Source organism: Phoxinus phoxinus, assembly GCF_949152265.1.
Source record: "Phoxinus phoxinus genome assembly, chromosome: 6".
NCBI classification, from domain to species: Eukaryota; Metazoa; Chordata; class Actinopteri; order Cypriniformes; family Leuciscidae; genus Phoxinus; species Phoxinus phoxinus.
This window is the reverse complement of record NC_136881.1, coordinates 12,706,807-12,720,248: the sequence shown is the minus strand read 5'-3', so window position 1 is coordinate 12,720,248 and position 13,442 is coordinate 12,706,807. Positions and strand designations below refer to the sequence as shown.

Here is a 13,442-nt window from a genome sequence, read left to right as displayed (position 1 = left end):
TTCTTAAGCACCAAATCAGCATATTAAAATTATTTATGAAGACTTCTTTCAAAAACATTATCGTTAAATCGTTCAGGGGCGGTACGATTTGTTTAGTGTAAATCAATAGTCGGCTCATTTTTGTCTGTTTTCTCTTCATCTTGTGGGAGCAATAGGATTGTAGCCACTAGCCATCACAGTGTTCCTCTGTTAAGCTTTACAAGTTATTTGTTCTTAGCACTAAAACAAGTTCAGACAACAATGGTGGAGATATTGCAGGCGCTAGGTAATCTGACCTAACATGTTCCTGAAATGTCCTGAACTTGAAGTGTGAATCATTTCAAGGTTTCCTACAGCTGCAGGCCTTTGAGTTTGCTGTTTGCACCTTACGCCCGTTCTCTTTGGTATGCTGGCAAAATCATGTCCTACTCTACGGGGGAGAAGAGGATGAGGGAGGGAAACCATAGCTGTATAAAATATTCAGTGTGGGTCCATTTAGTAAACCCCATATGCGTACACAGTGATCCATGAAGAGAGTGAGAAAGAGAGGAGAGAGAGAGAGAGAGAGTGAGAGAAAGAGAGAGAGGGGAGGGGGTGAGAAAACAAGAACACGCAAAAGATCTGAGAGCAGGCGAGTGTGCCTTCGTACGCTTATTCACTGAGCCTTATGCTTCAGTAGATTCACATAAAAAAACAGGTTTGGGAACTGATGGCACTCAAAGAATCTCAGAAGCCCATTAGGACGTAGCTAACCTATCTCTTCCTGTCTGTTTGTATGTGTCCTGTAGATGAATGTCTACTCTAATGGACCATTTTCACTGTACTGATGTGGCATCAAAACGAACAAAATCAGCTCTGCAAACCATCCTTGACTTGGTAATGAATCACTGAGTTGAGTGTGACCTGAACAAATAATTAACAGAATTGCTGTTTGTTAGCATACACAGTGTTTGAGCTCGGTAATATTTTAAAAATGTTTTTGAAAGAAAGTCTCTTACGCTCACCAAGGCATTCATTTGATTAAAAAAAATATTGATAATATATAAAAAATATATATTTTAACAATTTCAAATATATTTTAAAATGTAACTCTGAACAATGCTGAATTTTCAGCAGTTATTACTTCAGTGTCACATGATCCTTCAGAAATTATACTATGTTGATTTAGTTCAAGAAACATTTATTATTATTATCAGTGCTGCTTATGCATTTTTTTTCAGGATTCTTTGAATAGAAAGTTTGAAAGAACATTTATTTTAAATATATTTTTTTGTAACAATGAACCTTTTTTAACTGTGATTTTTGACCATGTGTCCTTTCAGAATAGAAGTATTAATATCCTAAAAATTAAGTGTAAAAACAAAAGTGCATGGTTTCCTTTCAGCATCATAGCACATGTGTGTGCTATACAGTAAAATATTTGCTTTTCCTCCCACTGTGTATGATCCTGCAATTTCAGCATTCATTTTTATTCTTGAATTAAAGCAAAATGTACTATTATTTGAATGGTTAACCAATATGGGTGAAGAGTCATTTAGAGATAATCTGCCTTATATCTACTCTGAGCCTGCATTTGAAAAATTAGATTACCTCAAACATATTACAGTCTATTCCTGTCAACCTCAGCACCCTCTTCAAATGGACTACTAGAAAGACTGTAAGATAAAAACAAAGCTCTTTGATACACTCACCAGTCTTAGGGTTGATGCTGAAGAAGCCCTGGGGGTTCCCGCTAGTGATCTTGTAGGAGAGCTTCTCACTGGACTTCGTGTCCGGGTCAAACGCCTCGATCTGGATGATGGAGACGTCTTTGGGTGAGTTCTCCATGACGGATGGATAATATACAGGTTCGGAGGTCTGTGGGGTATTATCATTGACATCCTGAACATCGATGTAGACCTCCACAAAGGAAGACAGCGGGACCACACCGCGGTCAGTGGCATAGACCGTCAGCCAGTAGTGAGACACGGTTTCATGGTCCAGCAGTTCTTGTGTCCGGATCACACCTGAGGATAACATGGAGAAATCTTAGTGTCGTCTCCATAAGACAACGGTGCAACTTGAAGTTACACCTATTAGCATGTATGCTATGGAGGACTCGGAGGACACTAATTAACAATGTATTGATTAAAATAAAAAAATACAATTAAAATAAAATAGGCAATGCTTTAAAAAAAATAGTTAACATGTAAAACATGTAACAATGTAAAAATGTTGTATTTTTTTACATTTAACTATGCTTTTAAACATTAATTAACTAAACCATTATACATATTCCCATTTATGTCAATTTCAAAACTGATTATTCCATTCCATTTAAATAATAAATTACATTTATTTTAAAGTGGCACTCCTAATTTCCGGGAACCATTGTAGAAACACCTTAATCAAGCATATTTGTCACCAATGATTCATTTATTCTGCAACAGGTACTAAGATAAAGTGCTATTTGGCTGACCTTCATCACAAATGAGTATAAATCACTTCACACATATTGTGTTTCTTTCTCTAACTCTCTAACACCTAAAGTAGACCTTTAAATAGCATTTTGACTGTTTCACAGCCACAATATCCTATACCCATCATGCTTTGCCACGATAATGGTATCCTTAGAAGCAGATAAGTGGCTCTGATAGGTTTTAAGTGGGAACCTAATACCTCCTATAGATCGTCTTATGGTCCTCTAAGTGTACAATGCCTTTATTAAACGTGCTTGCTTTGAGCCAGAGTCACCTGTTCGGCTCTCTACCTTGCAATCTCAAAACATTATACATGTTTCACATGTGTGCCGCATTGCACTCAGCTGTGTCAACAGTCTGCCTATTCACTGCCATAAAGGAATGAGACGGGGGAGGAAGAGGAGGCCGTCAGAGAGCAAACAGCAGGTCTGCATACAAAGAGAAGTCGAATCCATCACATATGATGGCGAGAGAGTGAGAAAGCAAAAAGAGCCTTGGACTGTGATCTCTACATTTTTCCAGTCTATGCACACTAGTGTAAAAAGGTGTGGCATATTTTATGTTGCAGAATGATTGTTTTATTGCGTATATTACTGTATATGACTTATATTTTATTGCATCATACTGAATAAATCATAGGCTTGTTTAAGGGCAGTAAAGATGTGGCTTGCCTGAAAGGACCTGTAATGTTATCAGTAGCCGAGTGATCTCATCGTTACTCAGGACAGGCAGGTGGGGTGTGTGTGTCAATGAAAAGGAGAGCTAGATAGACACTCCCTGGCCAAAGTTTACCGCTGCCAGAACAGGCAGGTCCCTGTTGTTGAAAACTCGATCCGATTAAACTTGAGCCCATGAACTTAAGATTATACTTAGTTGGTTAAGAAATCTTTAGATCCGATGTTGTTAATGTTGCAAACATTTCAAGAATAAAGTCTCATTCACTAACTCTCAAACTTTATTTAGGCCAGCTCAGCATTTTTTTTTGTTTAGTTACAAAGTACAATTATGTCGCCCAAGGACATACGAAACAAGAAATTGACAACGTTATCCTGTTTGTTCCAGAGCGATCTTTTGCACAGTGCATTGCGCCAGTTCTTGTTCTTTGTCTTCTTAACTTGCTCTGCTGGGCTTTAGCAAACTCAGAGGACTAGCTGGAGCCTCAAGGGGGATAAGTGTGAAAGAATAGACTTACTGTTTATAAAACAGACAAGGAAAAATGGCTGCTTTTCGCAGCTCGGGCTGTTTTATTTGACCTTCTTGGCCTTATTTTTCATTCATCAATGATCTGTAACACCTGACGTTATGAATAGCTTAAGGCCCTGTATAGGAGGTGAGAGAAATGAAATGGATAGCTCACTTCATTTTGCCATTGGCTATCAGTGTAAGGTGGCCTATAGATCAGCACTGTAAAAACTCTGCAGAGTTCATTCTTAAAGAAGGAACATGCATAAATTAGGCAAATGAAACCATTCAAAATTTAGTTTTTAAAGAAATTAATACTTTTATTCAGCAAGGACAAATTAAATTGATCAAAAGTGACTGTGGATCAGTTTAAAATGTTTAAATAAATGCTGTTTTTTAACTTCAATTCTGAATTGTATTTGAACTAGCCTACTGTTTTAAATGATAATAACAAATGTTTAGATTTCAGAAGGATCATGTGACACTGAAGATGGTAAATTCAGTTTTGCAGAGGAAATAATTACATTTTAATGTATTTTTGATCAAAGAAAAGCAGCCTTCATGAGTTAGCCTATATACTTAATTTGAATTCTTAGGGCAGGGATTTGTCAAAATCCCTAACCACAAGTACAAGCAATAGTAATTGCGTTTCTTGCCTTCGTTGGCAACCTAATAAATCATCTTTAACAGTAAGGTTGTAACTTGTTAAACTAAACTTTGCAAAGAATTCGTTTAGCACTGAAGATTAACTCATACGTGTAGAGGTTTAAGTGTATTGAACTGAGGGTGAGTGTAGAACTTGTTTGTGTAAAACATTTATAAAAAACAATTACTTTTATTTGTAGATGGTTGGCTGAGAATGAAGAGTGACAAAGACAAATGAGTGTGTGTAAGCGGCTAGCAGGGTATAAGAACATGTCAAATAGAGTCAGAGGAGCTGAACGATAGATGTGGAAGAGAAAGAGATGGTAGGAGAAGAGAGAAAGGGCGAGACAGAGAATAAGCTTTGTCTCTGCCAAACAACTACCCATGCTTGAGTGCTCATTTGGATGACCAGAGGATACACACAAAAGAAAGCTGCTCCTTCAAGCTCAAAAGGCCACTGCTGTAAAACCAGTCACTAGGATGATGACTTCACCAACAAGCACACTCCCACTAAATCCTCAATACTTTTGACATTTCTGAGACTTATTTAGAGACGCAACTAAGTTTGCAAGTTACCAGATTCGAATGCACACCAATTACTATGTCCAACAGATCCATTTTAATGCTCAGGACTTTTAGTCTTGTGTTATGCCACTAAATGACACACAGCTAAATTACAGTTGACAAACATTATTGCACACACAATTTTTCACCTCATCTTTTAGGTTTTAAAAACTTCCATAAATTCATAATTCATAATAAAATACTGAAACTTCGACATTGTCTGAATAATAAGCTTTAAATTCAACAGCATGGATGTAAAAGCTGAACTGCACAACCAATTGTCTTTTAGAAGCCTGGCTAAGTTGATCAGGACCAAATTGGCATGCAAGAACATTTACCTAACAATAATCAGGATTCCGATTCATAAACACGAGCCCTTTACAATACTAACCAACCCTGACTGAGAAGAAGCTATTGTTGTAAAGAAGCTTCAGGCATTCTTCAGAGTTAGAGCTCACACTTAAGTAATGGTATAATCCTCAGCACATGAGAGCAACAAGAAGTTTTAAAACACACTGTCCTGTCTGTTATTGCAATGATTCATTCGGTGCATTAAAGTTGTTTCATAGGTATTCTGCCACACCTTTGAATCAACTGTGGTTGAGGAAGTTGTGAAACCAGCCCTGAAGCTATATAATATGATGACTGAATTAAAGCAGGTCTTTCTTTCTGGCTTCTTTGTCTGTTCATTTCTTCACCCTGAAGCGAGGCATTTCACAGCTACCTGAGCGCCTCAATGAACAATGAGAACCACTCGCACTGACTCAACATGGCTGACCTTGCACATAGGTGTGTGTGCATATTTGTGTGTACAAAGAGAGACAGAAAGGAAGCAAATTTCATTCTCAGACTGGGTCGACATCCTCAGTGACTGATTAGATCATGATACGGCTATGACTACACTCTCTCTACACTGAGTTAACAAACATGGACAGTTTCTGATCTTGACTTGACATGTTAAAGTTTGGACATGGTTGACAGTATTAAGAGCCATAAAGATGGGAAATGTTAAGTGGATTGGGGAATAGCAAAGCCTCCATGCTCCCTTCCCTTTTCTAATGTTTCTCAACTTTCCCAAAATGTGGGTCAGTGAGAAGGTCTCGTCAGAGGTAGATTGAGTTCTTCGGTGCGTGCTGGTGGCTATGCGACTGAATCCAGCTCGGGTCGATTCCAGAATGTTTCCCTATTTTCTCCAGTCTGTCACTTGAAATCATAACATCTGAACATCAATACAATTTGTATTGTTCTTGAAAGAGGTTAGCCCATGCTCAACAAAGCTGCATTTAAAGAAAAATACAGTAAAAGCAGTAATATTGTGAAATATTACTACAATTTAAAACAACTTTTTGTTGTTTCCTTTTCTTTTGGTTTATTTTAAAATGCGTTGCAAGTACATCCACTATTGGTGGACAAACTAAACTAGAGATAATGTGAAAAGTGTGTTTTAAGAGCTTATTTTCTAAAAGTCTACAGGGCTAAAAGTGCCCATATGATAGTTAACGAAACAGTCCTCAACAAAACCCCTCTTTTCTTTGATCTACACACGTAAAAACACATGGCAAATCTTCAGTTTGAGATAGGTCTGTGTTACAGGTGTTACACGGTGTTCAGCCACACACTGATTGCATCACCTGACCAGGTGGCGACCACCACCCACCCACCATCGTTTAGAATTTTTTATAGTAATAAAAATAATTTATTTCAGCTAGAGAACAGACTACAATTAAAAACTGAACGCATCTGCTCAATTCAGCATGAGACGAACGAGAGTCGCAGCACAGATCAGCAGCAGGAGTCAGATTTAATTTATAAGAATGTATGCATTGCTTATTAATTTTGTTAATACAAGTTCTGTTTAATATAAGCGAGTTTGTCATTGTACTGGTTTGTTGTGTTTTTCGTTAAGAATAATAATGAACCCACCGTTCAAGCAAATGCCATCCCCGAATTGCCACTAATTAATGCTAATGCCACTAAAATGCGCACGGATGCACGTGCATTCATAAGCGATTTAAAAGCGAGGTGGAAAACAGGGAAAAACTACAACGTCCCTCGCACCCCCACCCACCCCATCGGTGATACCGTTATTGCCAGTGTTGTCACGTGTCGATTAACCAGTGGGAAAATTTCCTCACCGTCACATCCCTAGTTTGAGCAATTGCAAGCATATGAAGAAGCTGGCAATTGCACCAAATAAGAAAGCCAGAAAAAGATTACCCGAGGTTGTCAAATAGAGGATTATGAAATGTTAAACCCTGTTTATCCATAGTCTTCATTTTCAGAAAGAGACAAGTTGCCTTAAAAAAAAACTGTCAATATCATCATGTTTTTTTAAGGATGCGTAATAAGCCTCAGCCATCAGCTCCTGTAAGCGCACTTGACGTTCGCAGAACTGCTGTGAATATCATCAAAGTGAAGCCTAACTCTGAGCAATTATCTGACCTTCAGAGAGTGACTCTACAAGGCTTTCACATATGTAGTGGAGGTGGTGGAAGCAGAGGGATAAGTTAGGGCAGCTTAGGACTTGTATTCCCCTGGTCTGCACTTTAAAAAGCCATGCGTTTCTCTTTGAACTGGCTTGGTTAATTCTGTTTGCCGGGCTCCTGCATTCCTCAACCTTCTTAGGCCTCCTGCTCACATGCTTACATAAACTTTCTCAGCGATTTTTCTCTCCACCTCCCATTTCACTCTTTTTCTTTCCCGAGACTCCAGAGAAATATTTGAGATTCCAGTGTCAGAACCAAGAGTATTATAAGGGAACCCTCAGCTAAGCTTCCATCACCACCCCCCTTTCCCAACTTTAATCATATCATGCTCTCGGTTCCCAGAGTTTTTTTCAGGGGCTTTAAAAGGGCTCTACCCCACTTCACTTTAGGGATGCAAGGGCGGCACAAGCCTTGAGGAATACGTGTACTACAAATGAACTCAATATTACTTCATAAACCATGAATATTATATATGTCTTTTTCTGTTTGCCCGACTAGGCCACTATTATAGATTTCTACTTGTCCTGCCAATATTTTCCTTGACCTTACCACAAATTGAACATTTATTTTTATTAATACACTCAGCCTATTTTTTTAAGATAACATATTTATAATAATAATAATAATAAAGTGTAACAAATATGACAACTCATAAAAAAAGACTGACTTTAGTGGAATCATAGAATGCACATACTGTAGTTGTCCTCCCAACATTTTCACTGGCTCCAATGCAAAACAAACAAATAATTTGAATCTGAATTTATAACTTTCTAATATTTATATGACTTTTTATATTCTTTAATGTATACATTTATAATTATAATAATACATTATTATTAATTATACTTTCTTTTTTGAAATGATATGTTTTGTTTTACCTAGTGGACAAATTAATAACCAAATCAAAGAAAACAAAATATTTAATTTTACAAGGCATTAAAATGCATTTAGGCCAGCCTTAATGTTATATGAAACAAATCTATAAATGCAAGTGTGGGAAAAAATGCATTCCAGACCAAAAAAGAAAAACACAATTCTAGTTTAGAAAAAAGGGACTGCCACTGCCAAGGTTATCGGCCTCTAATAGCGGATTGAGGAAGCAATTAAAGAACGAGTGCTTGATGACTTTAACAAACACTGTGGCACACAATAGCCATCTTATCTGCAGGGCATCCTGGACAAGTGATTACTGGCTTGCGAAGCCTCTTGAGTCAACCCACTATTTCCGCGTTACGCATCATTGCGTTTTCACTATATCGCCCTGGCTAACAAAGCAACTACCAACCTGACTTGCACTAAAAAACAGCTTGTAACATCTGGCTGGAGGGAAAAAACATACTTAGGAGGAGCAGAATGATTTGACTAGCTTAATATAGTGCACTGTCTCGCTCTACATATCACACTAATCTCATCTTTAAACCTGAGAGCGTGTGAAAATCACAACATTTGCAAAACAACAACAGGTAAGTTATAAACATGTATGTTGCAAGCTCCAGAAAATAGAAAAAAATCTAAACAGGAACATGAAAAGGGAGCATAAAAAGGGAAATTTGTCAATGAACGGATGAGAGTTTCTTTTTTTCTGCCTGCTTTAGCCTATTAATTCTAGCTGAGAGCTTCTTTTGACACTTGTCCAGACAGATCCTATTGTCCAGAAGACCTCGTGTTTTTGCAGAGGCCTGCCAGTGAACGCGGCTGTTTGTTTAAATATCATGTTTGCACTTTAAGCATGCTCTTTCCCCCCTGAATTGACTCCAATCTCTGAGCCCTTCCTGATAACGAGCGTCTGTCCTCCGTTATAACAACATTTTTCCGAAGCATGAAATAACTGCCCAGTGTCGGCACTGGCATTATCACTAGGCCGGCACATTAGCGTCCCAGTTCATGCCGGAGAGCTTTTCTCTCCTCTTTTGGGGAGGCTGATAAGACTATGAAGTGAGAGTGTGTTTCATACAGGGTGCTGTCTTGACATTTTGAAAGCCTCACTTCTTTTTTTCCCTCTCACTTTTCTATTTATATACTTGTGCTCCTTGGAGTGTTTCTGTGTGGTGAGGATCAAAGGCGTTTTAAATATTGAAGGGAGGAGTCTGGTGAGGCAGTAAAACACAGGGAATAGAAAAGTCATTTGGTTAAAACCCCAGATGTTTGACTCTTAACTAGGATCCTAATTACACCTTCACATATCATTACGAACGTGAATTTATACATAACTGTTATCTAGGGACAAAGCTGCGCAACCGACATTCCGAAACAAACAGACACTGTAATATAGGTTTGCATGCATAAGAGTGTTCAAATCAAATGAAATGAAAGTAGTGTGTTCCTACTTTAGTTTTTTTGCAGTGAGTTTACAAGGACGGTATTATGACTACAAATCTGAAAATGTGCAAACCCGACATGAAAAAATACAATGTACATTAGCATTACTGCGGTTTAAGTTTAACACCCCAAGTAGGGTTGCATGATTAATTGATATAAAATCGCAACAGTGATAGTGCTTACTGTGATTATCATATTGCAAAGACTGCGGTTTAAAAAAATATATATATAAGAGCACCGTGTTTCAGAGCGAAGCATGGCAGTGTTCTTTTAAATACAAACAGCTTATGATCTGGTGTTTCAGAGTGACTCGGTTCTCAGTAAATGCTGCTGCCGACAAACTCATTTCTGCATGTGCTCAGAGTTTTGGTTGATTATAATATGCATTTGGAAACGCAACATGCGCCAACCATCTTCCAAAACTTGTAATGAGATGCGCTTAAAAAACGGTTGTTTATGTCAGCAATATATAAAAGCTGTAAGGGCTCCCTGCCTGTGGTTTACGCTTAAAAAAACAAAAGCTTGATTGTTTAACGTTTAGGCTAAATAATAATTGTACTGTAAAATAAATTATTATTATTATTATTTGTCTAAATATCAAGCAAATGAATTCCATCAAGCCAGAGTAACGCTTTGTACATAATTAGACAATGCAATGATTTATTGTCCATTTGTTCAAAATGCAAACAAAACAATACATTTATCTAAATGGAGGTAGCGGTTTTCAAAATCAGGTTGAGCAAACACACTGTAGTGTCGCTAAACGCTCCATGATGCAATGATTTGTTGAGCTTTTGTAGCAAGCTGTTATGATTATCTGTCGAGCGCAGAAGCCCAACAGTGAAATAAAAAGCATTCATCTTCATTTCTCATCTCTGACCTCTGAGTGGAAAAGCCGTGGGTGTGACATTCATAGTCCCAGGATGTGCAATTCTAAAATGCCAGTTAACTTTGACGCACAGTCAGATACAGTTTGGGAGCAGATGCATCACACAGTTTGTCTCGCGTCGGTGGTTAGCGTCTCTGGTTTCACACTCTGCATCCACCAGCGCCGTGTTTACATCTGCTGTCACTCGCCTTCGATTCTCATTATAAAAATCTGTGACATCACAGGGAAACAGTGAGTGCAACAACATCACCCACCGTATTGGGAATTGGTATAGCTGAGAGCTGGACCGTGGCATATGGAATTTGAGTATGAAATATTGGGCTTAACGCCAAACCATCAATCCTGTAGCACACAAGTCTAAAACCATTCACTTGCTGGTTTGTTCTTGGCATGGGCGATCTTCTTTCGCTCAACTGACTTTTATTTAGGGAACATTGAAATAACAAGAGTTAACATCAGCACGGGTTCCCAAAAATGGGACCTGATAGTTGGAGACGGCAGTCGACTTTAACAAGGGAAAGTGTGCTTTTCATTTAGCACCCTACAATCAACTCCTGATCCTGCATTCCAGAAACTGGTTGCCCCAGCAACACGGCTCAAGCAGAGACTACACGGAGTCAGTCAGTCATATACCCTCAGAAAAAAGTGGAAAAGTAGTAGTCACACTCCTGAGAGATGAGAAAATACGACGATATGGCAAGATGGACATAGAAAAAAATACTAGTCACACAACAGGCTCAATATTTTGACACTTAGTGGGAAATGTACAAGCGCGAAAGAGAAAGCCAGAGTAAAATGTGGCAGGTATGCAAAGAGAATCTTGATAAGAGAGAAAACTCGCTCATGACCCTTTTCTTTTAGATGACCCCCTTCCCCTTCTCGCTGCCCAGGCCAACTGATAGGTAGCCAAACATGAGAAGACAAAGCCACCAGCACATTCCTCTGTTATCTGGCATCAGAAAGAATCAGCCAACCTTTCTCCCCACAGGAAGGGCATATAGGGGATCTGGCACAAAGAGTAGCACATGCACATTCCCATACTAGTGCTTTGTACATCAAACTAATTCACAAGTGCCATTTCACTAGTGGGAGGAACAACAGCCAATACCTGCCGCAAAGCAAGCGGGAAGACCTTTTAATAGAGGTTGTGAACCAATAACTACTTTGAAAATACTAGAACTAATAGTCTTTTATGTACTACTTTTCAGTAGCGCCACGAAACCGCTACGGAATCTATTATACGTGACCAGTAAGGTACAAGTCACAGAAAAATGTATTATGATCCGGTTCTTTAAAAAAAATCAAAAATAGACAGAATGACTGACCGTAGTCTGATTAAGAATTAAAAAATTTTACCAGTTCTTTTTTAGCACATCAAAAACATATGGCTTAGCCACTGCAGTACGATTCCCAACCAATGATAACACGTATGAGCTGGTACTTAGAAGTGCATTACTTTTCTCCAAATATTTTTTTTTTTCAAAAGTGCTAAAATAATAATTATTTGAACAGGTTGTCCTTTTTTGAGTCGGCCAGTATCAAGTGGTTTGAGAATTTAAAAAATGCTGCATTGGCTACTACAAAAATTCATTTTGAAACAAACTAAAAAGATAGCGGGGTTGTGAGTCTTCAAACATAATTCTTGCCAGAGCATTTGGACTAAAATGAGTGAAAGATGTTAACAGATATGTTAATAAAATCAAGGACCAAGTACATAAATTAAAACACATTTAGAGCCAGAGCTTTTGGCCTTGCCTAGTGAGTAATCAATCTCTGAAATATCTTAACCAGAAGTTGTAAATGTTGTTTCGTACGAAAGTATTGTTATATCATAAGTCAGTCTACATTTTCTGATCATCAATCACATAAGCAACAGCAATGGGGGAAAAGCCACTGGCTTTCTGCTGCTTCATGCAAAAACAGATATTTTTGAGCAGCGAGTCAGGGGGATTAGACATGGATGCATGCTCAGCATTATGGGCCACTCTCTGACCTAATGGTGTCTGGCTCAAGCATACGTCTGTATCCCGATGACTGAGTAGCTGCGTCCCAATTCACAAACTTATGCGCTATTCTATGCCATTTTATAAACAGTGCGAGTACTGCAAACAAGTGTACAGTATAATTTAGAACACAACTAGTGACCATGGCATCAGTGTGCAGTACCAGTGAGCTTTTCATCAAATATAGCCTACAACTTTTTTTTGACAAATTGTGATCTTTGTTGGCCTTAGCAAAAAGTATATAAAATTGTTTTGATGGTTAAAAGAACATAATTCGGGTACTTCTGAAAATGAACATTTATAACACTGAAACAAAATACATGTAGCCTACTTAAAGGGAGATATTGGTATCAAGATAAGTACAGTCAGTTATTTTTTCTTAAATTTAATGATCTGAAATGTGCGACTACTCTGTGTCTCAGAATGTTGGCGACCCCCTACATTTCACAAGAGGTGTAAACTGCTTTATCACATCATCAGAGCTGACAGAGCTGAAAATAAAGCAGAAATGTACTATTCGCAGGACACAAGTGAGAAAACTGCCTGGTGGTTCTATAAAATGATATCTAGGGAACTAAAATGAAAAGTTTAACCTAACTGAGCATACAATGTGATTGGCCTCAGAATTAGGGATACAGCTCCTCAAAATCCAATTTTCTTTGCACCAGCTTTAAAGCTACAATTTACTTTTTTTTGTTATTCGCCGCTAGGGGCCGCTAACCTCTTACAATAACAAAGGCATAGGTTGCTGACGCATAAACAGAATTATGGAACTTGTCGTCATGCCGAAGGATCTAATGTTTGGATGAGTGACACATTTATGTTTTTAACATGACTGTGGTATGAAGCAGGGCGCGATTGCTAATGAGACGGATATCAGCGCCACACGTGAGTCCCACGGATATAAAAAGAATAA

At 38.2% G+C, this 13,442-nt stretch overlaps 1 protein-coding gene across 2 annotated transcripts in view; it reads right to left on the bottom strand.

Annotated features, from left to right (window-relative positions):
• The window catches only part of fat1a (FAT atypical cadherin 1a), an 83,814-nt gene that overhangs the window by 57,797 nt on the left and 12,575 nt on the right, over positions 1-13,442 (bottom strand). For both annotated transcript variants that reach the window (XM_079617379.1, XM_079617380.1), the window contains exon 3: positions 1,671-1,985. In XM_079617379.1, the coding sequence (XP_079473505.1) occupies positions 1,671-1,985 (315 nt within the window). The remainder of the gene's footprint in view (positions 1-1,670; positions 1,986-13,442) is intronic.